Source organism: Acomys russatus, chromosome 8 (assembly GCF_903995435.1).
Source record: "Acomys russatus chromosome 8, mAcoRus1.1, whole genome shotgun sequence".
Taxonomy (NCBI): domain Eukaryota; kingdom Metazoa; phylum Chordata; class Mammalia; order Rodentia; family Muridae; genus Acomys; species Acomys russatus.
In genome coordinates, this window is record NC_067144.1 from 19,991,841 (window position 1) to 20,018,941 (window position 27,101).

Below are 27,101 nucleotides of genomic sequence, written 5' to 3' on the forward strand. Positions count from 1 at the left end.
ATATACAAGCCTATGGGGCTTCTCCTTTAAACCATCAGATAAAAACACTCGCAAAGGAAGAAATTTGCCCAGGTACAATGAAGAACTCCACTCCAAAAGCCAAGCTGAAGAACGGAGAGAAAAACGGGGGAAGAAGAGAGAAGATGACCCCTTTTACATCTCCAGCCCATGGGCCAGTCTTTATTCACCTTAAGTAAAGATGGCTGACGTGGTCCCGATCCCAGCAGCCCCCAGGAGCATACTGTCTATTTTTGTTTGTTTGTTTATTCGGTTTTTGAGACAGGGTTTCTCTTGTAGTGATGGCTGTCCTGGACTCACTTTGTAGACCAGGCTGGTCTCGAACTCAATGAGATCTGCGTCCTGAGTGCTGGGATTACAGGCATGCACCACCACGACCAGTTGAGCATACTATCTTAAAGATATGCACCCACCCGTATAGCTCAGAATTCACTTTCTGGTCTCTTCTTCCTCCATCCAAACAGATGTCTGGGAGAATCTTTAACAAGAACAGGTAAAACTGGCTATGCTTAGGCTTCTTACCTTCCAGCTGCCTTTCAGCGAGCAGAGGAACCTGGCACTCCTGCCTGGCTGGCCCCATGCAGAAGGAGAGAGTTCCTGGTGCTGAGTCAAGGCCCCTCTCCTGAACGGCTCACCTCCATGCCTAGAAGAGGCTGCCAGCTTGCAGCGGGCATTACGCCAGCTCCTGCTCAGCCCTTTGTGGGAAGCAGTGCGGTAGAGCGGTGGATGTTTCTTTATTAGTGTTATTTTACCCACACATTTTCTAAAGTGACTGAAAAATCAGTCATGCCTGCTATGGCTTCTCAGGTGACATGTAGAATTTTTCACCATAGTTTTAACATAATTCCTGGGATATTGTAAAGTGCCGACGTTGTAAAAGTAAAACCATTCTTTTAAATGTAAGCAATAGAGTCTAAAAAGCATAGCATTAAAAACAATACTAGAGGAATCCATCAACCCCCGGGGTTTACACAGTGCTCCTTCTCCTCTTCAGCTAAGATATCATGGTGCTCCCCCCTGCCCCTGCCACACACACACACACACACACACACACACACACGCACGCGCGCACACAATTTTACTCCAAATAATATGCTTTTAGGCTTGTATCATATTTTTCTGCACCTAGAATATGTATATGAGCTATAACTTAAAATTTAAAAAACTTCCCATGGCTGTAAGATTTAAATTTTAAAAATTTACTATTACTGATAACAGACATTATAAGTGTATTTGAGCTTGTTAAATAAAAGACACAAACACCTTTAGGTTCAGGATTGAAGACAAACCCTGATGACTGTTGCTAACTGAACAAGCCACAGGAGGATTTGCAGTACTCTCTGGAAAACCACTGACATTGAAATCTGAGGTAAAGTTTTTTGGGATTCTTTTTTGTTTGCTTTTTGTTTTTGTTTGTTTTTCAAGACAGAGTTTCTCTGTGCAGTCCTAGAACTCTGTAGACCAAGCTGGCCTCAAACTCACAGAGCCCTGCCTGCCAGTGCCTCCCTGAGTGCTAGGGTTATAGGCATGGCCTCGAACTCACAGCGATCCACCAGCCTCTGCTTCCCGAGTGCTGGGATTAAAGGTGTGCGCCACCATGCCCGCCACAGTTTGTTTTTTAATGGAGAGGTTGGCAATGAAAATGAGACTTCAGCCTGGGACTCAGTGGTGGAGTGCTTGCTTCACAAGGTTGAGGACCTCTTGGTCCTCGCAGTGTTTTGAAGGTTCAGGACAATGACTGGCCACATCTAGTGATGCTCCCATGGTCTAGAACAGGCTGTTGCGAAAGTTAACCATTGTCAGTGTTGATAATTATATCCCCATGAATCTTGAAAGCATCTTAGCTCTTCCCTTGGCATTTTCAACACTTGAGGGAGAGAGGGGAGAGGAGGGAGGCAGATTTAGGGCTGATCAACCTTGTGTCATCTATTTTCAGACAGACACTTCTTCACTTCTTCTTCTTCTTCTTCTTCTTCTTCTTCTTCTTCTTCTTCTTCTTCTTCTTCTTCTTCTTCTTCTTCTTCTTTTGTAAATCAGGCTGGCCTTGAACTCACAGCAATCCACCTGCATCTGCCTCCTGAGTGCTGGGATTAAAGCCGTGTGCCACCATGCCTGGCAGACAGACACTTCTTAAGTGACCACCTTTCCTACTGGGCAGAGCCAAGGAGAAATCCAACCCAAGTGTGGGGTAATCAAGGGGACAGACACAAAGGGAAGGCAAAGATGCCAAGTTTTATCCTGTTTGTAGTTCCCCATCAGGCATTTCGGAGCCCAGTGAAGAGTCAGGGCTCTCAGCAAAGCAGCCTGTAAGTCTCCATTACAGAATGGAGCAGCTGCTCTGGCAATCTCTATATGGCGATTACTGTACAGCCAGGCAGTCCACGTGCAGGCATTATGGGGAAGTTTTAAACTTGTTCCTTTCACTTAAAGTTTCCATAATTTTAGTGCCATGAACTAATTAAACTGTCAATAGACTGATTAACAGGAGAAAAGCAACAAATATTAACAAGATTGAGCAGAGCGGGTGCTCGGAGCACAAGGGGTGTCTGTCATTCGGATGAAGTCTTCCAGATAACCGATACCTGCTGCAACTTCTACCTGTGGCAGCTGTCACACATCCTCCCTCAGTGTCCTTTTCCTATAGAGCGATCCCTGCTTTGAGGAAAGGGGTCTATCAGGTGGAAAAGGCCAAGTATATAATCTCTGACTGTTTACAAGTGTGGAGTTTCTTTTTAGATATAAATTCCCCTAAGAAGGTCCATCTTTTTGGAACCAATGTGGTCTGCAGTTTCTCAGAATGGCTATTTTGATAGATAACAAAGAAATGTAATTTGCGGGTGGCATATTTTGGAGTCTCACAGTGTCTATACAAGAGGGGGAAAACATATGTCCACGCAAGGAGTTATACAAATGTTCAAAATGGTTTTATTTGTTAAGAGCAAAAAACTATTTGTGGGACAAATATCTGTCAATAGGTGAATAGAAAACAAATTGTAGTATGTCAGTATAGTGGAATAATATAGAATTCAGCAATAAAAGAGAGTGAACCACCAATACATGCGTTATGGATATAAAATCTTTATATACAATAGGATTCCATTTACAGGTGATTCCAGAAAAAAATGGAACCAATCTACAGTGGTAGAAGGCAAATCATGATTGCCTGGGTTGGAAGATGGAGGCAGGGGAGAAGGGAAGAAAAGAGGATGGTGGGTATCTCACTGTCATGGGTATAAACGTATCACAATGGTTCACACCTTAAATATCTGAAGCCATAGCTAAGTATGGTGGCACAGATCTACAATTCTAGCACTGGGTAGGTGAAGGCAGGTAGACCAGAAGTTCAAGACCACCTCAAGCACATAGCACTTAAAGCAAGCTTGAGTTACTCGAGACTCTGTCTTAAAACATCTCAACAAAGTTGTTAAACTGTGTGGGCTAGCATGCAAAAGAATGCTGGATACCACCTTACCACCTCGAACACTGGTTCTTCAACTATGGGTCACAACCCCTTTGGGGGTCAAATAACCTTTTTACAGGAGCCACATGTCAGATAGCCTATATATTAGACATTTACATTACGACTCATAACAGTAGCAAAATTACAGTTATAAAGTAGCAATGAACATAATTTTGTGGCTGGAGGTCACCACAACATGAGAAACTATACTAAAGGCTCACAGCATTAGGAAGGTTGAGAACCACTGATGACCTGTCATAAGTGCACAGGCAGCTTCCTGTCTTGGTCAGGTGTGATCCAGAGCAAGTACACGGTAAAGAAGAAGATTCCAGAAGGACTTCTTCACTGAGCATGGGGAAGAAGCAGAGAGGAGGGGGGCCTGACCTTGGCATGCTTTATTCCAGCCTGGACCGGTGTAGATGATGCATGCAGCTTTGACATGAGAGTGTCCCGAAGGAACGAGGACCAGGACTTCTATTGCTTCTCCAAAGCAGTCTTGCAAATCTGCCCAGGAGTCTGTTGGTTTTCACAGTAGGTGGAGAAAGAAGAATTAAGCCACCCTTCCCCTAGTCTAGAACACATCTGAATCTTGGACTCTAGCACTGGATTCAAAATGCTCTGTTGCCCATGACAGAAACCTGGGAGGAAGCACTTGGTGAATAAGTGTGCTCCAGGAAGAGAGAGAGGTACATGAGGAAGGGATGGGTGCGCAGCCCTCTCCCGGCTGTGCAGTAACTTGTTCTTAGAGGCACCATGGACATCCTTTGTTTATTTTTGTAACTTAACATTTGCTCACTTATTCCTTGGCAATTTTATGCATGTAAATAATGTAGTTTGATCATATCCATCATTATCCTCTCCTATCCTCCTCCCCCTGCCTCTGGACCACTCTCCCAACATCTCCGCCTTTTGCCAGTGGCTACACGATAAAGAAAAGAAAGAAAGAAAGAAAGAAAAAAGAAAAAGCAGGGGCTGGAGAGGTGGCTCGGAGGTTAAGAGCACTATCTGTTCTTCCAAAGGTCCTGAGTTCAATTCCCAGCAACCACATGGTGGCTCACGACCATCTATGGTGAGATCTGGTGCCCTATTCTGGCATGCAGGCACACATGTGGGCAGAGCATTGTATAAATAATAAATAAATAAATCTTGAAAGAAAAAAAAATGGTTCCCCATTCCCTAATGACTATTAACAGCCAATGGCTCCTTAGCCAGGGGTGGGGACACATGTGCCCTCCCTACTCACTCTGAAATGTTGGCAAATTCAACCTATTTTTCAAAATTATATTGGTTGATTGATGGAGCCATTTTGTGTGTGTGTGTGTGTGTGTGTGTGTGTGTGTGTTTAGGACAACCTACAGGAGTTGGTGCTCTCCCTCTACCATGCTATGCGGGTTCCAGGGACAGAGCCATCTCAGGTGATTAGTCTTGGCAAAGCACTCTTACCCCCTGAGCCATCTCACAGGCCTGACAGGCTCTAGCCATGAGAGGGATTTACATTGCGGGAGCTCCATGGGAGTTCTGCTGAATGCGAGCAATGTTCTGGTTTGTCGAGGGAGGAAATTAATGAAAATTGGAAGTGGCAAGCAGAACAGAGCCATAGCCTCTTGTCTGTGGGAGAGACTCCAGTCAGTATTAGGAAAGGAAGTTCTCAGTGTCCTTAAATCTCCCACATCTGTGAAGCACATGCACTCCTGTGCTCTGTTCCTGGGCTCTCATGCAGACCCATGACCCTAGCCTTTGGGATTTCAACCTCATCATCTATTTCAACCGCTGTGGGATGTGTGGGATAGGAGTTGTGACATCTGCCTCACCTGAGCGTGGTGAAGCATAAGTGATGATGGGATGTGACAACACAGCAGCACAGAGTCTGCCCAACACACATCCCTGGTCCAAGGAAACACTTACGCTGGTTTGTTTGACCAAAGGGCTACTCTCACTTCCTTGCAGCCACACAGCTTGTTCTCCAACCCAGCTTCAGACTCACCTGCTATTTGACCTTGGGCGGTTTGCTCCTCTTATGCAAAAATGGAGCTAATAATAGAACCTGCTCTGGTTTGCTGCTAGGGCTGAAGCGAAGGACGTGCTTAGACCACGATGGGAGCCAGCGCATGCGACCTAAATGTTGGTATTCTTACTGAGCTCAGCACTGGGGGGACGTCGGGCTTGAGCAGTGTGACTCACAGGTATGTCCAAGTAACGAGGACAAATAGAGTCTGCAGCTTCCAGAAGATGCTGTGCTGATAAAATTCCAAGACAAGTTAACTACTTTTGGAGGACAAGTATGCCCACCCAGTAACTTAGGCACGGAACAGCACTCTAGGACTCCAGGGGTGAAAAATGAGTCTCCCTAACCCATCCCATCTCCACACATCCAAACTGAGCTCCCTCCCTGCCTCATCCTACAGTGCCCCTTCCTTGTGTTTACTAGAATTCAGAATAGACAGGATTTTATTTATTTGTTTGTTTGTTTATTTATTTTCAATACAGGGTTTCTCTGGGTAATTCTAGCTGTCCTGGAACTCACTCTGTAGACCAGGTGGCCTCAAACTCAGAGACCCGCCTGCCTCTGCCTCCCAAGTGCTGGGATTAAAGGTGTGTGTCACCACCACCACCTGGCTTTTAATTAATTTTTAAAAATAGATTTTGAGCATGTTTTCCCCTGCCCCAAGTCCTCTCAACTCCTTCTCATTTCCCTACCTACCCAGCTGTATGTACTTCCTCCTTCCCTGAAAACAAACAAACAAACAAAAACCAAAAAATTAAAAATCAAGGGGCCAGGCACGGCCACCTTTAATTTCAGCACTCAGGAAGCAAAGGCAGGAGGATTTCTGTGAGTTCAAAGCCAACCTGGTTTACATATCAAGTTCTAGGAAAGCCAGGCCTACAGAGACACACTCTGCCTCATAGACAGAGATAGACAGACAGACAGACAGACAGGGATAAGATAGATAATAAATATTTTTTTTAGAAGTAGTCAAACAAACAAAAAACCAGTAAGACAAAACAAAAAGTACACACACAACACCATAAAATTAATTTTGTGTTGACTAATGTATGGAGTGTGGTTGATATAACCAGTTATACTTGGTTGGAGAAAATGATTTTCTTCTTGGTTAGGGTGGATCTTTGTCACCATTTCCCCTTCTCCACTTTGGGATTTGGTCTGGCTTGAGTATGTGCGGATCTTGTGCACACTGCTGTTGTCCCTGTGAGTCTGTAGGTGCATCCGTCCTGCTGTGTCTGGAAGAAGCTATGTCCTTGGAGTCATTCATCCGCTCTGGCTCTTATAACCTCTTCTGCACAGCTCCCTAAACCTTGAGGGTGGGGCTCTGATGAAAATATTCCAGTTAGGACTGAATAGTAGAGATAGGGTTTTTTTGTTTGTTTTGGTTTTGGTTTTTTTGAGACAGGGTTTCTCTGTGTAGCCTTGGCCATCCTGGACTCACTTTGTAGACCAGGCTGGCCTCGAACTCACAATGATCAGCGTGCCTCTGCCTCCCAAGTGCTGGGATTAAAGGCGTGCACCACCACGCACGGCGAGCTAGGGTTTTAAAGAACATCTTGTCCAGTGTTTTTATAGTAAAATGAGCTAAAGAGATGAACCAGGGCCCATTCTTCTGGGTCACGTGGCTATGAGATGTGCAGAAAAACACAACGGCAAGGAGAGCCTAGCGTGTCACACCTTGTCTCCTCCTGCTGAAGCAGATCTCTCACTCAGGGCTGACTCGTTTGCTGGTAGAGCCTAACAGGGATGGAGAATTAATGTGGGGATAGTGATGCACAAAGCCTTTATAGCTGAACTAAGCAATTCTCCTTGTAGGTATCTTTTCAAAGGAAACCATTAGTAACTAAGGTGGGGACAAATATATGACCATGTATTCCCCAGAATGCATCTCCTCTGGGACAAAGTTATGCCTGAAATAGAATGTAATATTTTAAACTATACATTTCTCTTGTCATCAGAAAATGCTCAGGAAATAATAAAAAGACACAAGTGTGACATGTACTGTATTAAAGCTATATGTCAAGAAGGGGGGAAAACACACACCTGTGGTTTAAGAACTCTCAACACTTGTGTATTGTTTCATAATGGAAAAAAATGCCAAACAAATTGGGACAAGAATTCTCCTTCCTGTATGACCTTGGAGAGAGATATCTGACGCTCATCTAACCAATAGCGGATGCTGAAGCCTGGGAGAGACCCAAGAATGGTGGAAAGATGCGAGCAAACAGTATCTGTGGGAGGCCATCTCAAAACCCATGTGCCATGAACGTAAATGACAGAGAAGGAGCGTTCGCTTCCAGGAACCCTCACAGGAATCAACACTGCAGTGTTAATGTACATACCCCATGGGCAGGAGTCAAGATCAGGAATTCTCTCAGAAGTGAGCAAGTGATGGGAATACATATGCCCTATGGGCAGACTCAAGGAAGTAAGTGAAAGAGGAACCATTTGAAGGTAAAAATGGGAAAAGGCTGCATTAATTCTTTGGGGGGAAAATCATGCTTGGCTGTGGGAGCCAATAAGAAGGGTGGCCCCTATCCAAGGCTGAACAGGTATTGGACAGATGTCCCAGCAGGAGTATCTGTATCTGTGGTGTTTGTGTGTGTGTGTGTGTGTGTGTGTGTGTGTGTGTGTGTGTGTGTGTGTGTGTGTGTTAGGTTTTAGAGAGCTGTGACAGAGGTGTTGTGTGTATATATGGAATGTGTGTGTATGTATATATGTGTGTGTGTGTGATGTATATGTGTATGTGTGTACATGCGCATGTGTGTGCATGTGTAAATATGTGTGCATGTATGTGTTTACGTGTGTGTGTGTGTGTGTGTGTGTTTCTGAGGATACAGCCTACAGCCTTGCAGGTTTGCACTTCTTAGCCATCTTTCAGGCCCCAGGCAGCCCTTCTCATAGTTGTTGGTACAGGCCGACTGGGCGTGAGGACCCTCTCTTAGCCACTACCCCCTGCCCCCCTCCGTCTGTCAGTTAAGATTTGACATAAGTGGTGCCATTTTGATTCTGACAATTTGCACACATTTGAGGTCATCATAATGTGACCTTCCTCCTCGATTTTAAGTGTACTTTTTGGTGGATGAGGGCCGGGGTTGGGGGGAGGGGGGATGCTCCAGAGACAGAAAGAAACAAACTCTCCAGTTCCAGGGCTCATCAGTGAAAGAGCTGGATCTGGCTCAGCTTCCTCCACTTCTAACCCGTGTTTTTCCCACCACATCTTGCTGCCTGAATTCTCGGGGAGCTTTGGCTCCACTTCTCCTGCCATTTGGAGTTTGATTAAAAACAAAATTCGTCGTGGACCACGTTATCACAAGTGCTTTCAGTACACATTTATTACCAATCCACAAGCAGAGAAACCATAATGTCAACATGACCATATTTCCTAAGTGAAGGAAGTCACCATCCCGAAGTGCATTTTCCAAAGACACAGGGCCCGTTTGTAGGCGTGGCTCGGTGAGCGATGACTAGAACCTCTATTCTGAACTAAGCGTTCGAAACCATTAAACATTTAATTATCACTCTGGCAAAGCAATACACATTACCATCTCTACAATGTAATGGCGCAGGGATTTAAATGCACCCTTATTTTTTCAGAATCTTCAGCATTCACAGTGTGTAAAATGAAGCAGCATTTTAAAGAAAATGCTCTGCCAAGGCACAGTTCCTTAAAAAGTCCAATTGAAAGGAAGAAAAATTGCATGTGAACAATATTTATCAGTGCATACAGTTGACATTTACTATAGTTTTCTATAAAAACACTCAAGACGTCAACATTCCCTTACAAAAGTATACGTGGCCAGAAAATGAAAATCTAGAAACCCCCAAATATTATAAAAGCAAAATACAAAAAGGATTTTTTTTGTTAAAATGTCATGCAATCTCTGTGTGGCAAGTATATTTAAAAACACACAGGACATTTCAAAGTTCTGCGCAGCACCATGGGAATTCATCCAAACACAACTCCCCCCACACCCTACCCCCCGCCATGTGCGTGCGTGCGCACACCCACACACACGCACACTCTGCCACTACGCAGACCCACAGGTGGCAGGGCTGCTGTGCCTGACCCCTGCGCACGGAGTCTCCACAGGGCAGGGTTGTACTTCCTCCCTGCACCCGTTCATTCCCTATCGCACCATTTCTCACGCTGAGACCATAAGGTGTGCCCAGGCACACAGGGTGTTGCCATTTTAAATCGAGTCTTAGTGCTGGAACCAATCTAGAGAGACGGTCCCCAAACCTCTGGGATAGTACTGACCCTTTGTTATTCAGATCCCATGGGTTGAGAGTCTCTGGCATAGTTGCTACATAGTGTGCACTGTTTCACACATCAGCAGTCTCAGCCAAAGCCCACTCTCAGAGGGGACCCAGGTCCCCAGTGGGAAGGGACTGTCCTTCCACATGGCAGCAGGAGTAGACAGGGAAGGCTTGAACTAGAGTGAGAGTCAAAGCCTAAGGGCGTCTCAGAGATGAGAATGAGGAAGGCCCTCCCCAGCCCCCCAGTGTGTCACAGGCTCCCTCCCAGCTGCAGCCTGCACCAGTTCTGTGCTTACCTTACCTCCTCTTCCTCCCACTCATCATCTTGGTCCTGCCTACTTGCCTATCCTGACCAAGATATAGCACGGAGCCATGAAATCCCAACAACGAATGGCACATCCTCAGTTCCCAAGGTTTGAGGACAGAGGGAGAGCAAAGTGCCTGGGCTTTCCACCAGACAGGCTTCTCAGTTGGCTTCTGGGGGGTGTAACTGAGGGGATGGGAGAAAGTGGGAAAGTCTGACACTAGGAGATGGTAACTTTCCTTGGATGTGACACCCCTGGACCATTCAAATTCTGTTTGCATCTGAAGAGTTGACATAAGAGCTTGCTAGCTGAGTGCGTGGAGCACAGAAGTGAGAGGACAGAAGGCCTCCTGTCAGACTCCTTTTTTGGAAGAGAGGTTTTGAGAGACTAGACTTTTGAATGAGGTTTAATAGCTCTATCAAGTGGGCCAGAGTTATTCAGGCAGGATGTGCTTGGATGCAAGGGGCTGGGCCAGATGACTCGGTAACGAGGAGGGGTTCCCATCCAGGCAAGGCCATGCACTGCCTTCCAGGGCTGGGTGTCAAATTTCTTCCACTGTGCCAGTCTGCAAATGGCTGTTTCTACCTCTGAGAGTGCTCCTCCCCCCACCCCCAAAGCCCTGGAGCCAGCTGCTCACATTTAAGTGTGGGAAGATGTGTGAATGTGGAGGCTGTGCCCTACCTCCAGCCAGCCTCTCCCTGCTGGGACCCCGGTCAGGTCCCCTCTGGTACTGTTTCTTCACCCTTTCTCCTCAGCCCCATTCTCTGAAGACTCACACCTCTAAGATCAGCAGCAGATGCCAGAATGAGGTTTAATATCTCCATCAAGTGGGCCAGACACATTCAGGCAGGATGCGCTCAGACGCAGGGGCCTGGGCCAGATGATTCGGTAAGGGGGAGGGGGATCTGATCAGAATTTGGCTCTGTTTCCAGAGCCTGCTCCCAGTACAACACATGCCTCCAAAACTTCTCTCCACTTGGGCTGGGCAGTCGCCCTAACAAATATGTCTACATAACTGGTATATAGTTTATTTTGTTAACTTGTGGTGCTGCGGGGAATTGAACCCATGGCCTTAGGTACTGTAGGCATACATCCCTACCACTGAGCTCCTCCTTAACCCTTAGGGGCCCGGCTTCTAGCTCAGTGACTTTCCCTTGGGTCTCAGCTCATGGATCTCCTCCTACAGCCTCTTCTTCCTCTTGCTAGAAGGTTCTTCTGGCTTTGATCCAATGCCCAAGTGCTCACTGGCAGCTCTGAAATCTCTGGAAGCTTGTTAGAGCTCCCCCCACCGTACCCCACCCCATGCCCCGCCTTCTGCCTCCTTTCAAGCCATGGAAACAGACTTCTCCGCCTTTCCCTTCCAAGGCCACCCAGGGGCAGTTTTTACTCCGTGAAGGTTGCACACATTGATTAGTAACAAGCATGGGTTTTTAACGGCTTAAGGAAACAGGATTTAGAATACAGTTCCCCAAGAGAGTAACATGTCCTACAGAAACCAAGACAGTGACAGAGATGAGCACAAAGCTTCCCATAATCCTTAGGGGTGACTGTTGGTTTTGAGTTCCAGTGGTGTTGGTTGTTATTTTACTTTTAATGAATAAGCTTATTGGAGTGCAAGTCTCTGCAAGGGCCAGGACACCAGCGACTTCTCTGTGCACCCTCAGTGTCCAGCCCAATGGCCACTATACGGAAGGGGGAAAAAAATCCCTGGGCACAGATTGCCCCACACTTCTCCTTTTTCTAAAAATCTTTGCATGATCTGCTTCCCCTGCCTATGATGAAATCCACACTTGACTTTAGAGAGTTCTGTTCTGTCTAAATTGGGCTATAAAGTAGATGGGAAAGCAGAGCCTGCTTTCATGTGAAAGTAGCTTACGTGAGAAACATTAAAGTTTGAACCAACACGCCTTTCAGGACCCAGATGACAAAGAACTTACTGGGGTGGGACTATTGATGAGTATACGACCAAGAGCCAGCATCAGCTTCGTTAGTGTAACCTTTCCCCCAATTACACAGAAGGACAATTCCAGCTGACCAAATGCAGCCCCGTTTCCTGTGGATCGTGGAGAGGGTCGTCTATATTAAACCCAAGTAAACACGGGGAATGTGGAAGAACATCTCTATTCTGAGACAGAAGGTGGTGTAGGACTGAGACAGCAATTGATTTTTTTTTTTCCTTCTTCTTGAGAAGGACAAGTAAAATTACAATAGAGTCTCAGGTTTGGAGTTGGGGGGTTGGGGTCTTTCGGAACAGAGAACATGGGCAAAGGCACTAGGATATGTGGGGGATGGGCAGGTCCGCTAGAGATGCCACATCACTTTTTTTCTCAGCACTGACTCCTGACTCGGGAAGAGCAATGTGAATTAGGGCAGTGGGGACGCGGGGTGGGGGAGGGGGCGCGGTTTCTGAGAATTGCTGACTCAGCGCAGCACACATTGCATTAATCACCTGGGCTCACCGAGTGAATGGCTTCATCCTGCCTCAGCGGGGATCCCGTGACCAACCCAGTGACTTTGTTGGGGACCTGTGGGTGTGTTTTAGGCTGAGGGTGACAGAATTTCTCTAATGCATATTTCCAGTGGGAGGGAAGCAAGCATGGGACTGGGGACATCTGTGGTAAATAATTCTCTGTGGGCACTAGCATCTTCTATTTCTTTATTCTTTTAAAAACATTCTTTATGTGTTGGCAAAGGCTCAGGAGACAGAGACTTCGCTAGCTGTGCATCACAGATTAGAGGCTCCCTCAAAGGTGGGAGATATGAAGGGCTTCTATTGTCCACACGCCTGCCCCACCCACCACTGGCATCCTAAGCTCTATGGTTTAGCATACTTCCTTTTATTTATTTATTTTTTATTTTATTTATTTATTTATTTTGGTTTTTTGAGACAGGGTTTCTCTGTGTAGCCTTGGCTGTCCTGGACTCACTTTGTAGATCAGGCTGGCCTCAAACTCACAGTGATCTGCCTGCCTCTGCCTCCTGAGTGCTGGGATTAAAGGTGTGCGCCACCACACCCAGCTGCATACTTCCTTTTAGTTTGAGCTGTTGTTAGAATTCAAATTCCCCCTAGGAAAGAGACCCCACAGCCACCAGAGCACCTGCTCTGAGTTTGTCTAGAGTTAAGTTCTGCAGGAACTTATGGTTAGTGCCAACATCTTCAATTTTCCAAAGAAACCACTGGCTCCACCAGCCTTGGAAACACGTGGAAGGGTTGGATTCCTCTATGCCACCCCGCCCTGCATCACCTGAACTAGTGTCTTACTCACAATTCAAATTTAGTAGAATCTAGAGCAAACTGTCCTTGAAATTAGAAAATAACCTTTTCTTGAAATTAACTGAAGTTCCCAGCAAAAACGTAGCCCTGACATTGAACATCTATGAGTGCGGGACTTTGCTGGATAAGGTCAAAGTCTGCCTTCTCTGGGTAGCCATTTTTGCACTAGGCCCATGTTGGTAGACTCCCTTTTCTCAGCGGGGCTCTTAGTCCACCTGATCTGGTAACCTCAGATCTTGTAAGGAGCATCACAGAGCCCTCAGGGAAGATTACAAACCTGACCCTTTCCTGATAAGGAACTTCTTCAACAAACAGGGAATTCCTAAAGTACCCCACCCTAGGCTGAGGAGATCCTAGCCTCTAGCAAATGACCTTTAATTGTACCTAGCAGTCATCCCCTCACATATAGGATAATTAAACACTCTTTTCTCCTTCTTATGATAGGGCTCCCATGTTACTGCATCACTGTATGTAGATTAAGTATCCTGGCACCCTTAGCCCTAGTGAATCAGACACCTTCACCCTCAAAACCCCTCCCCACTGCCCAAGGTTTATAAATAAAGGCTGGCTGGGAAGAGGGGGTGGAGGGCCTACGCACTCTCTTGCACCTGAGGCCTATAGCAGGAATGTCCCTCATTTTACTGTATTTACAATCTGCCTATTTGATGCTTCCGCCAATGTGTTTAATTGGCGCCAATGTGTCTTGTGGGGCTGGAGAAATGGCTCAATATTTAAGAGCACTTGCTGTTCTGGCAGATTCTGGCAGATGACCTGAATGTGGTTGTCGGCACCAGCATTATGTGGCCCACAACTGCCCCTGGGCTAGAAAGCTCTTTCCTTTCCCCGTTGTCTTCCTAGCTGTATACTGTATACACAAACTCTCTTGTAGACAGAATGAGAGACAGTATCAATGAGCAAAGGACTATGTGGACATGGTGACACTCTAGAATTACTTTCTGGCATCTCCAACAGGCCACAAACAGCCTCAGAGAAGTGTCTGGTGTGTCTGAAAATGCAAAGTGTAAACTGAGAGTAACGAAACAAAGGTATAACACTCCACCTAGCCCTGACTGGGGCATCTATGTCACAAGGATCCACCAAAGCTCAGGGATCTGTGTGGGAGAGGGGGCAGAGAGACTGTAAGAGCCAGGGGTGGCGGATGTCTGCAAGAAAACAATGTGCCTATGAATTCAGGCGAGTGTGGCAGAGTGCACAAGACTGGACAAGATCAAACCAGACAAATGTCACAGATTGGAGAAGGTAGGAGGGCACGGACCCCAACTCTAGCAGAGGAGGTATTGGCATTTGATTGCTACTGGGAGAGGGAAAATCAGTTCTCCTCAATGGTTTGATGCCTGGCATAGCAACCATGCCCCATGCAGGAGTAGTCGGCCAGCACCACATGGACTTGTGGGGGGAAGGGGAGGAGTTAAACATGAGGAACATGAGGTTGGATGGGTGGGGAGGGAACAGGGACAGGAGTTAGGGTAGGGGGACAAATATAATCAGATATACATTATATGAAACTCTCCACAGATTAATACAAACTTTTTTAAAGAGGCCTAACACTCTAGCCATTTTGACTTTTCTTGGGTGTGACTTACACTCACTCTTCCATTTTAGAGGTGAGAGAGCAGGAGTCTGGAGAGGACAGGCCACTTGCTCAAAGCCTCAGGGATGCTAGGCATGAAAGACCTCTTACTCTGGGTTTGTGACCTCAGTCTTCATCGTCAGCTGGGCTGGAGCGCGTCTGTGAGGGCATCTCCAGGCAGGATTAGATGAGGAGACAGGGCCCGTCCTGATGTGGGCGGCATCAGTCCGTGGGCTGGGCTCCCAGAATGAACAAAAAGTAAAAGGAGGTGAGCTGGGCAGTCTCCTCTCTCTGCTTCCTGATGGCAGATGCAGTGTGACCTGCCTCCCACTGTTGCCACACCTTCCCCGGCCATGATGGTCTGAGCCCAAACACACCCTTCCTTCAAGTGGCTCCCGTCAAGTGTTTTATCATAGAAATGAGAAAGGTAACACAAGCCTTGTCATTTCCCCCACTCTCTTCTTTTAAAGAGTCTTTTGGGAAAGTTCTGGAAAGCAGATACGTCTTTTGCTTTCCTGCTCTTTTCAGGGTATACACCAAATACCCCAAATTTGAGTTCATATTTGTCACTGCAGTGGATACGCTCACATTAGAGTCTAAATGGAGCTTCTTTCAGTGACAGAGGCACAAGGAACACACTCAAACCCATGACACCTCCTCCTGGTTAGAAGATTTCGGCCTTGCAGAGGGGCCACCACTGCCAGCATCTTACAGTGACTTGGTGCTGCAACTCCACAGGCACACATCCAGAGATCAGCCTTCCTGTCTAACTTGGTGGTGTGGTTTCTGCAGCTGCAAGCTCAGGCCACCTCACAAGGAATCAAGGCACAGGACAGGAAGCCGGCTAGGTCTGACCCCAGGGAGCAAATGCAACCGTCTACCTGTCTGCCCAGATGCTATCTCCGCATCAGGTGGTAGCATTTCTCTTATTGCATTTGATAAACTTAATAAATCCTGCAATCATATATAAAGTCCTTTGGGAAGGCAAAACACCCCTGTGGCTTCTCTCCTACCACAAACACCAGAGAGGCACCTCTTCCTGCTGCAAGTGGCTCCAGCGCAGTATTTCATGTGTTCAGGGCCAAGGGATGCAGACAATGGGGACTGCTTTGCAAATGAAAGGTGCCAGTGAGTTCTTCAGGCTATAGTCGATGCCCTGGTCATTTCCAACACTGGAATATGCATAGACTGCGATTGCTGGAGCGGAAGGAACTACAGGGAACACCACTGTCTGTCCCTCATTTTAGAGATGTGTATAGAGGAGAAATGGATTGCTCAAGGTCAGACAGCTGAAGCCACTAAGTCTAGCATGAGAATCAGAAGCCTGGGGGCTTGATCCCTGTGTCCTCTCTCATCTAGGCCATGAGCAAACAGCAAGGCCTGCTTTTTTTGTTTGTTTGTTTGTTTTTGTTTTTGTTTTTCCAGACAGGGTCTCTCTGTGTAGCCTTGGCTGTCCTGGACTCACTTTGTAAGCCAGGCTGGCCTCGAACTCACTTCGATCCACCTGCCTCTGCCTCCCGAGTGCTGGGATTAAAGGCGTCTGCCACCACGCCCGGCAAGGCCTGCTTTCTACTGCTAGGCATCTTGGCTTCATACAGCTTGCTTCTAAGTAGAGTCAGAAATAGATACAAATGACCAGAAAGGAGTAAGCTAGGTGGAAGGGGAGACTAAAGAGAATGTTATCCAAGCTGGAGCTGGACCAAGCTGAATTTAGATATGAAAGTCCAATGCCAGTTTGAGCGACTCAGTGAGACGTTGTCTGGAGAAAAGGCCCGGGGTGCAGCTCAGCGCCACAGCCCTTGCCTGGCATGTGTGAAGTTCTCCAGGATCACACACATGGAAGGAAGGGGCCAAGGAAAACCAAGTTCTTGTTCTGCTATGGAGCATAAGCCTGCTGATGCTCGGGGAGCTGAGGAGCTACGGAAGGTGACAAGCAAAAGGTGGGAATTACTAGAATTGCAATGAGCTATTATTTTTTTGAAAAACAAGACGTTGCAAGTGCACTCTCTCGGCATTTTGTTTTTGCCCGTGTTGAGTGCCTGTGCAGAGGAGGAGCAGGGAAGCCCTGTGAGGAAGACCAATTTGGATTTGGGGGCTTAGTCATTCACATTCTTTCACAGGGTAGGGTCTCAGTTGGGGGAGTTATAACGGGAACTGTCTTCTCAGGAGCGTGCACACTAGAATTCACACTGCAATCTCAAAGCATGCTAGAGCTTATTGGTACAGAACCAGCTGTATTGAAAGGTTTATGCTAACTACTGCTTCTCTGGAGACAAAGACCACCATGATGTAAGAAATCGTTTCCCAGGTGACTGGATTTATGTTTCCATAAGTGTTTATGTAAGCACAGAGACAGGGGCTCACTATGGAGCCCTGGATGGCCTTCAAATGCTATATAGTTCAGGCTGGCCTTGAACTCAGAGATCCACCTGCCTCTGCCTCCCCAGTGTTGGGGTGAAAGATGTGTGCCACCATGTCCAGCTTACAGAAATCTTTAACAGACTGAGTTAGATAAGCAAACAGAACAGCAAACAGACATTAGCAATCCTTATCCATGTTGATTATAACATTTTATGGCAGATATTTGGTTTAAGGTTGCTCCCAATCAGTTGACTGGGTCTTTCTTTCTTTCTCTCTTTCTCTTTCTTTCTAGATTTATTTTATTATGTATACTGGTCTGCCTGCATGGATGCCTGCATGCCAGAAGAGGGCACCAAATCTCATTATAGATGGTTGTGAGCCACCATGTGGTTGCTAGGAATTGAACTCAGGACCTCTGAAAGAGCAGCCAGTGCTCTTAACCTCTGAGCCATCTCTCCAGCCCCTGTTGGCTGTGTTCTGTAAACGATTAACACACACACACACACACACACACACACACACACACACACACACACACACACACACACACACACTGGAAGATAACATAACCTAAGCTTTAAACTATGCATTAGCTTAGGCTGTAAAAGCTGGTTGTGTGGAAAATTCAAGGCACAGTGAAGTTGGTTACAATGTCTCCTGGAGGCAGATTAAACTTAAAACGGGCTGTGTACACAGCAGGACAGTAGTTGAGCACACAGTCTTAAGTGATCTCAAGGGGGCAACTATTAATTTGGTGGCAAGGTCTGCTAAAAGTTCAGTCTATGGTGGGGGGTGGAGTGTTAAGATATATTTTGAGGAAAATGCATCTTTTCAACTCTGCACTCTTGCTCTGGATGTTTCTTAATGGTCAGATGTTCATGTGGCTCTTCAGAACCTTTTTAAAAGTAGGGAAAATGTATTTAAAAGATTTACTTCTAAGACTCTGATCCCTTGTGAACAGAATGCAGCCCCAGAGAGCAGGGATACGCTAGAATACAGCCACACGGCTCCACTTTCCCTCAAGAGGCTCTCTGCTTACTTGTAAGTGGAGAAGGTTGCATGAGATCATCTTTCATCCCATAGTCCTCTGAGCGTATGGAAAGGCAAGCCAAGGCAGACAGACCTCAGTTAAAATGTTATAGCGGTTTAAAAGGGGACACTAAGGTACACGGGGTCTCTAAGTCCAAAGGCCTGACGGTTTTGTCCAAGGATGGCCAAGATGTCTTTCTAGGCAGGCATCTCTGCAAGCACTGGGCACTCTTGATGTAAACTCTGTTCTCCTGGAACATTCCATCATTCCCCTGCATTATCTATCCTAGCAGACTAGCAAACTGTTGACACCGATAAGATTTATCTCACCCCCTTCTGTACGGTTATAATAAATTGTATCTTTTCTGTATTTCTAAGTCCGCTCAACTGCTTTTTTATAGTTTTGTATTTTAACGTGACAGGGTTTTCATTGTTTTGATGCTGAAGGCTGAACCCAGGGCCTCATGCACTCTGGGAAAGTTCTCTACCACCAAGCCACACCTGTGCCTCACCTGCCGCAGCTTTTACATTCTCACAGTAAACCCTGTACCTAGCATTTCAGGAACGAATGTGAAATTAATGTGATTTTAAACATTAACTGAAAGCAAATCTGCTATGTATTTGTATTTGATCTTGACTTAAAGAAACAAAGCAGGTATTCAGGCAGAATGCAAGACGAGTACTTCAATTTCAGTAAAAAATAAGGGCTTAAAAAAACCAATTAAAAGATAAGTAGATGGGGATTTAATCTCTTCAACTTCAAGTCCCTAAGCCTGGAGCCCTCGTTAGACAGGCTTCATTAAAGACAAGCTGTAAACATTTTCAATAATTAAACATGAATATATGATCCAGAATAAGACCTGGCCCTTAGGCCATACACATTTAAATATGCGAAATTACACGTGTCCTTGATTTCCTCTTGTGAGTTCCTTCTTCCAGGGAAATGCATCTGTGTAATTATCGTGTTTCTACATCTACACCATGGATCATATTAAAACCACGTCTTCCCATGAACTGTGAAGTATTAATTGATAAGCCACAGGGAGCTCATATGCGAACATGTCCTCACCAATTAATAATGCTGTAGGCTCATTTACGAGGGCTGAATTATTCATCAGAGCCTTTGCATAAAGTCCCTGTAAGACTGGAGAGACGCTAAGGCGCCTGTGACACCGCTTACTTAAAACTTGACACAAGAACTAGGCAGCGCAGTTCAGACCCTGACTTCCTCCCTCCATGGCAGTTTCTCTGCATTCTGCAGCTCCTTCCCTTCTGGACACGGGAATCTTCAAGAACACCCTGGACACTTTAAATTACCCTGTGATGCTATGAGACAGGGGAAAGGCATGAGTTTGAGACTCAGAAAACACAGGCCTACCTTTTGTCACTACATTGCCCCTCTCCTGTTCTGCACCCAGGAACTCGACCCACTGCAGATCTGAAATATTTGGAAAACAGTTACAACCAAACTAAACACGTATAGACCTTTTTCTTAATTCCTAACAATACAGCGTAGCTACTTACACATTGTACTAGGTAATGCAAGAACATGGTTTAAAACACCTTGGAGGTGTGGGTGGGGGGAATATGCAAATACAAATTCGCTTTCTACAGAGGACTTGAAGATTCAAGGGGATCCGACCAAGGGCATCCTGGATCGGATCCCCACAGACACCAGGTGACTGTAATTTACTTTGTTGGGGCCATTTCTACAAATTCTTCATAGAGAGCTTGGATTGGCGGAAGGCTTAAGATTTCTTCTCCGTATGTGACAAGGGCAAAGCTAGCACGTGCTGACTCGAAGTAAGAGGGTTTGCAGCATTCAGGTATTGTGCTGGTCTCTGTTAATCATGGCAGATTCTTCAGCCCCAGTGGACCAGATGACAAGATCTTAATTCAAAATAGCAAACAGCCCCATAGGGCCCTTAAATTTCCCTCTGGAACCTCACAAGCCAGGCCACCACCCTCTGCACTGCTCTTACCGTTCTTATCTTCCCAGCTCCTAAAAAACATCCCACTGAGCTCTCAACACTCATGGGCTCTTCTGGCCCAGAGTTCCGAAGTCCTTCAAAAATCTTCCCTTGAACATGGTCAGATCAGTCACAACACCCGGCTCTCCTGGGACCAACCTGTCTTAGTTAGGGTTTCTATTGCTGTGATGAAACACCACGACCGAAAGACAAGTTGGGGAGAAAAGGGTTTTTTTTTTTTTTTTTTTGGCTTACACTCCCAGATTGCTGTTCATCATAGAAGAAAGTCAGGGCAGGAACTCAAAATGAGGCAGGAACCTGAAGGCAGGAGCCGATGCAGAGGCCATGGGAAGGGTGCTGCTTACTGGCTTGCTTGTAGAACCCATGACCACCAGCTCAAGGGTGACACCACACGTAATGATTTGGCCCTCCCCCGTCAATCACTGATTAAGACAATGCCTTATGGCATCTTCTGGAGGCCATTTTCTCAATTGAGGCTCCGTCCTTTCAGATGACACTAGGTTGTGTCAAGTTGACACAGGACGAGGCAAAGATACATAACGCGTTGTCCTTCTCTTCCATCCAGGCCCACTGGCTGTCCTCGTGTGACGTTCTCATCAGAAAAGCTGCAGTGTGTGAGCTGGGGTGGGGTGGGGGTGGGGGGGAAGCCACATAGTTGAGATTGGCGTCTGGTACAATGCATCCACTTGGAACGCCTTCAAGTGATTAGCTATTTTAGGTCATGCTTTTAAAGTGTTATTCTGTACTTTGTGTGTAGAATTAACCATTAGTTGAAGTGTTCCTAATCAGAGAAGCCTTACAGCAGATTTTATGTAGCACCGTCCCACACCCCACTCCTTTCCTCTGCATGTCCTCAGTGAGTAGCTTCCTGTCATCCTCAGAATTCTGCCTTCTAGTCACTTTAAGAGGGTTGAGGACAGAGTTAGCAGAGCTAAGCCTGGATTGTTTTCTCCTCATTGGCAGGTTCTTCCTTTCTTCCATTCTAGCTGCTAAGGGAGCAGACTGGCTAGAGTGGGTAACAATGCAGAGGCAACTGCAGATTGAATGATAAATCTGAGGACTTCACATTTCTCACGTGACAATTTAGGGCATCTGAGGACACTAGGCAATCTCAAGCCCTCCTGTGAGACCAAGGTAAGCTGGTAGGTAGCCTTCAGCTTGAGTTTGTGGTGCGAGGTGCATCTGCAGGTGTGCAATGGTGCACGGGGTGCCCAGCCTTTCCACCGTGGCTACCAGGAGCTGGCTTACACCTGCACAGAGCCCAACTATAGGAGGAGATGGCTGCCAATGGAGTTGCCATTTCATGTGAGGAAGGGAAAGGGGAAGCAGACAGAGCTGTTGTCCAGAGGTTTGTTCTGCATAAGACGAGCTATGGAGCTGTGAGCAGTCAGTGTCATGGGCCCACCACAGTGAGCTTTATGACCTAGTGAAAGACAGGTCCAAGAGCCATGCAAGGACTGTTTTTTAAAAATCAATTATTTATAGAAAGAAATAAATATTGGCAAAATTCTGCCCAATCAAATACAATAACTTCATTTAGAATTGAGTATATTACAATCTAAATTAAAATACAACTGTGCAATTTAGAAATCACACACACACACACACACACACATCTGAAACCTTCAATGTTATACACTGTCCTTTTCAAATGGGAGTCATTTAAATATAATCTAAGCCGGTAAATAACAGTGGGCACTGGACTTTACATTTGCGCCACCATAAGGTGTTTAGGACACACATGCTTCGTGTGGCTCTCATTTCATTTAATAACAAAGTGCTACATCATAACATAGTTCACTTTTCACACGACAGTTAATGCAACCCTACCAGGCATTTAGTCACCTCGCTGCTGTGACTGCCGCTATATTCCCAGAAACAAGGGCGAGGGGAAAAGAGGCAGCGCCTGTACCCAAAGGCAGAGAAAGGCTTCCAACCTGATTGAGAATAAGGAGTCATATAAGAAATGGCTTTATTAGAAAAACACGTAGTGTACATGTGGCTAACTTTTATCACTGGTGTACAGCTCGGCTATTTTGTAATTAAAATCTGACACAGGGTCCAACGTCTTTAGAAGTTAGTGGCGGTTCCCCTACTCCTCTGCTGTATACCTAGGAGGAGTCATCTTCTTGGGACCGATGCCCTTGCTTCTTCCCATAATGCAGCTCATCAGTAGGTTAGCACTGGCACAATGCACACAGGGTGGTACTTACGTGGGCAGTGCATCCCGGGATGTCACACCTCAACCCCAGAGTCCAGCACAAGTATGCTGCCAGCACTGGTGTGCACTCGCACATGTGTGCAGCCACAGAGTTTCCAAATCCCTGTGACACTTAAGTCTTGCATCATTATTACCTATAGTAGTCATTAAATTAATGTGAGGTGCTGCAACTTAACAACAACAACAAAAAAACCTCTGAAAGTTTCTTCCTTCGCCTTTTTTTCCCTATTGAATGTGCCATTCCAAGCGAGTGTGCAGGACTGACATCCCTTTAACGTCTGCACGTCTGTGGACTTAAACCGAGACGACCACATCTAGGTAGAGTCTGTCATAGGACTCCCTGAAGCACAGGATGAGGAGAAGACTGAGGAGGCATGACCCGGGAAGGCACCAGTTGAACCAAGACAACTCTGTAAAACAGAAAGATAAACTCTAATAAAGCAGCTGTAAGCGTTATTTTTTGTTTTTTTGTTTTTTTTGCAGCACCAGCACAGCACCACCTGCATGCCCAGAGGTGTCCGTGCTGCGTTCTGAAGCAAGTCTAACAGAGGCACCCTGCAAGCGGCTTCACCACACACGGCAGTCTGGGGGCCACGCGGGTGCGACATATCACCGGACTTTCACGTGAAATATTTAATCAATGTTGTTAATCACTTTTCATCAATTTGATACACCTTGACTTTGGTTGCAAAAATCAATCTATTAGTTCAAAGGGAAGAAACTGATCGCCTTAGATGTTAGCTTATTAATTGATTTTTTAAGTGTCCCCTATCACCGACATTCTTGTCTCTGTTTAGAAATATTGGGTCGATTTAGATAAAGAGAAAAATCACATTTCATTTATGTGCACACACACATGCATGTGTATGCATGAGCATGTGTGAGCTATATGCATGTTGAGTGTAGGTGTGCACACAGAGAAGGGTGTCGGTGTCCCTCCCGAACACACTTGGCCTTACGCCTGTGAGACAAGGCCTCTTACTGAACCTAGAGCTCATGAGGTGTTTATTTTACTGGTTTTGCTTTTACTGTTTTACTAGTGGTCCGCAAACCTCAGCCGTCCTCTGCCCCCAACAGTGCTGGAGTTCTCCATGCATGTGGCCACGCCCAGCTTTTCACACGGGTGCAGAGAATCACAGTCAATCCTCATGTTTGCACAGTGACAGTGAGTGATCTCCCCGCCTCCTCAACTGACTTTTAAGATAATATTTTCATGTGTTTTGATGGAAATACATACTTCATATGAAAATATTTAATAGTAACCACTGCAAAACAAGTTATGGAAAAATAAGGTAAAACATTAAAGAATTAATCATTTCTACTCCTAGAGGAATCAGTGTATTAGGTTTTATCTCTTCTAGTTTTTTCCCCCCCTCCTACCATGAATCGTCTTGGATTATGCCAATCATTGGGAAATCTGCAAAAATCATCCAGTCAGGTGGTTTGGCTGTTATCTGACTTAATGGCATCAAGAATCAGTTTCTTTTACGAATGTGGGTGCCCTTGCATTTGGGGGCATATATGTTTTTATGCTTGCAGACAGGGGCCCAGCATAGCTGTCCTCTGAGAGGCCCCACCCAGCAATGGATCAAAACAGATGCTGAGATCCACGGCCAGACATCGGGCAGAGCGCAGAGAGCCTTGTGGAAGAGTGGGAGGAAGGCTAGGACCCGGAGGGAACAGGAGCTCCACAGGACCAATAGAGCCAGGCAACCTGGGCCCAGGAGGGCTTGCAGAGACTGAAACACCAACCATGATGTATGGACTGGACCTAGGCCCCTCCCTACACATATGTACCCGGTGGGCAGCTTGGTCTTGGTGTGGGTCCCCTGGGCAGGGGAGCAAGGGAGAGAGGCTCTCTCTCACAAGGACTGTCTGCATGCTTTTCAACTACTTCCCTCTGGTGGGTTTGCCTTGCCAGGCCACTGTGGTAGAGGATATGCTCAGTCCTGATGTGATTTGACCTGCTGGGATTGGTAGGTGGGGGGAGGGGCTCCCCTTTTCTGAGAGGAAGAGGGAAGGAGGGAGGACTGAGAGGAGAGGAGTGAGGGGACTACTATTGGGATGCTAAGTGAATAAATAATTTTTTAAAATTAAAAAAAAAATCAATTTCAAAAGGGCTCTCATGGACTAGGAGTAACAGGACATGGCCAGGCCACTTGCTGTCACTCAACTGTGACTGTCCCTGGCGGCTGCTTGGAGCTCCAGGGACGAAGAGCTGGGGATCTGCATCTGGCCAGCTGCCTCCAGCCCTCACCCCACCTGTCCATCAGCCCACAGGCTTAGGAGCAAGCAGCACCTTGGCATGAGGAGCTCGTCTGTCTATGCTATCATCAGTTCCAATGAGAAAGAGGAAGGAATATGGTTGTTCCTCCTGCTATCCTTTCCACGAGTTTGTCTTTCTTTAAACTGCCAACACCATCTCAATCTCCAAAAGCCATCCTGGAACCCCCACAGAGCCGAGAAAGCTGGACTAGAGGAGACGGAGCCGAGTGTCCAGCAGGTGCAGCTTCTCATCTTTCAGTGACCGTAGTTAAGGTCCGACTCGGTGTCCCACAGTGTACACAGGTGTGGACTCCAGAGTCACTTTCCGCCAGGCTCCTTTCTGCGCTGTACCTGGATTTCATGGAACCGAGAGACGCTCTGGCCCCTACCATCCTGCCTCACATTCGTAGTCCCTGAAGAACACTTGGGCATTTTCTGCTTTTATACTGAACACACAGCCTGGAGTTCTGACGATAGCTTCACTAGGCAGATTGAAGCAGCTAGGAGGGGGCTGAAGAGTGAAGCGCAGGCAGTGCTAACTGTGAGCACCATGACTGATGGGCACAGAGTGAGCACTGGATGTCGGAGCAGATGAAGAGCAGGCTGTGCTAACTGTGAGCACCGCGACTGACGGGCACAGTGTAAGCACTGGATGTAGCAGACACCTGGCAATGTGACTTTCAACTGCTCCTTCTAAATCACAGTGACTTTAACTTACAGAAGCTTAAAGCAGCACACTGTCATGACCAACTTATCCTTGGCCCTCCAAAGCTGAACAATTATTTCAATAGAGGGTGAAATGATTCCTTCTGTCTAGGTTCAGATGTTTATTCATTGCTGTCTTTCTGGAAAGTCCAATCGACTGTTAGGAAATTCACTTGGCTCAACACACAGCAAGTGTTCTTTAAAATCACTTCCCTTTCCAGAAAGTAAAAGGTCAGAGGCAGGGGAGTACCTGCATCTCTGTGTTAAGACCGTTCGTGGAAATCATAGCTGGGGCACAGGGGTGGGTGAGGTGGGGTGGGAGGTGCTCGCTTAAAATTTTAATCTAAGTTGCAAAGCCAAAAGATCACTGACTTTCTGATCTCAGTGCCATAGAACATAACTGAATGGTACCCGATCCATGAAAATGTTTGCATTCTTACGCTTTTATCTGTTTGGCTGTGTGGCTCCCTGCAAACCTTCCTATTGCTTCTCCCTGGAGGAAACAGAAATCCATGCTGGAAGCAGAACGACACAGCACACCCTGTATGAGCTGCTTGCCAACGTCTACCACACTGCAGCCTCAGCACCAATGCCAATGTATAGCTCAAGTGCCACATTTCACTCTGCATGGGCTCTGAGCAGCACCTTTGTGCCAATCTTGCACAGCACGTCTGCATTGGCTGTGTGCACCATGCCAACCCTTAATGGCAGTTCTGCATCAGCTGTGTGCAGCACATCAACCCTGCACAGCACCTCTGCACTGGCCTTGTGCAGCACATCAACCCTGCACAGTACCTCTGCGCTGGCTGTGTGCAGCACGTCAACCCTGCACAGCACCTCTGTGCTGGCCTTGTGCAGCATGTCAACCCTGCACAGCACCTCTGTGCTGGCCTTGGGCAGCACGTCAACCCTGCACAGCACCTCTGCGTTGGCCTTGTATAGCATGTCAACCCTGCACAGCACCTCTGCACTAGCTGTGTGCAGCACATCAACCCTGCACAGCACCTCTGCGTTGGCCTTGTATAGCATGTCAACCCTGCACAGCACTTCTGCACTAGCTGTGTGCAGCATGTCAACCCTGCACAGCACCTCTGCACTAGCTGTGTGCAAGCATGTCATCCCTGCACAGCACCTCTGCGCTGGCTGTTTATCCTCTCTCCGTTTCCTAGAAGCTGCTAAGCTCCTTCCTCCTCTCTGTGTCACCATGTTTACCACTTGATCGTCCACAAGTGCCACCTCCAGAACCTCCAGAGCCAACAGGTATTTAACAAAACTGTCGCCATTCTCCTGGTGGGCAGCCGGGAGGCACTTGAGATCCTGTCAGCACCCTGCTCCGTGTACCCCACTGCGCTACCCACAGACCTCACACCACCTCAGCCGCGCCCCTGGATCTCCTGAATGGCACTATAGCCTCAAATTCAGTTAGCCACTTCAAAATCTTCATGCGTTTAGACAACACTCGCTGCTCAGCTTAGAAACAGAAATAGCAGGTAAGACAAACTTGAGACTGTAAAGCAGACTGCACTTGGGAGTGCACGGAGGACAGCAGCATGCCCAAATTGATTTTTTCCTGGGATGTTATTAGAACAAGGCATCACTGCACTGTCACAACTCAA

General features: G+C 46.7%; 1 protein-coding gene across 1 annotated transcript in view; it reads right to left on the reverse strand.

Moving 5' to 3' along the window:
- Positions 1-21,868: 21,868 nt before the first annotated feature.
- The window catches only part of Slc49a4 (solute carrier family 49 member 4), a 70,708-nt gene continuing 65,475 nt past the window's right edge, over positions 21,869-27,101 (reverse strand). Inside the window, exon 9 of the mRNA XM_051149866.1 lies at positions 21,869-22,925. Within this exon, the coding sequence (XP_051005823.1) occupies positions 22,810-22,925 (116 nt within the window). The 3' untranslated portion in view covers positions 21,869-22,809. The remainder of the gene's footprint in view (positions 22,926-27,101) is intronic.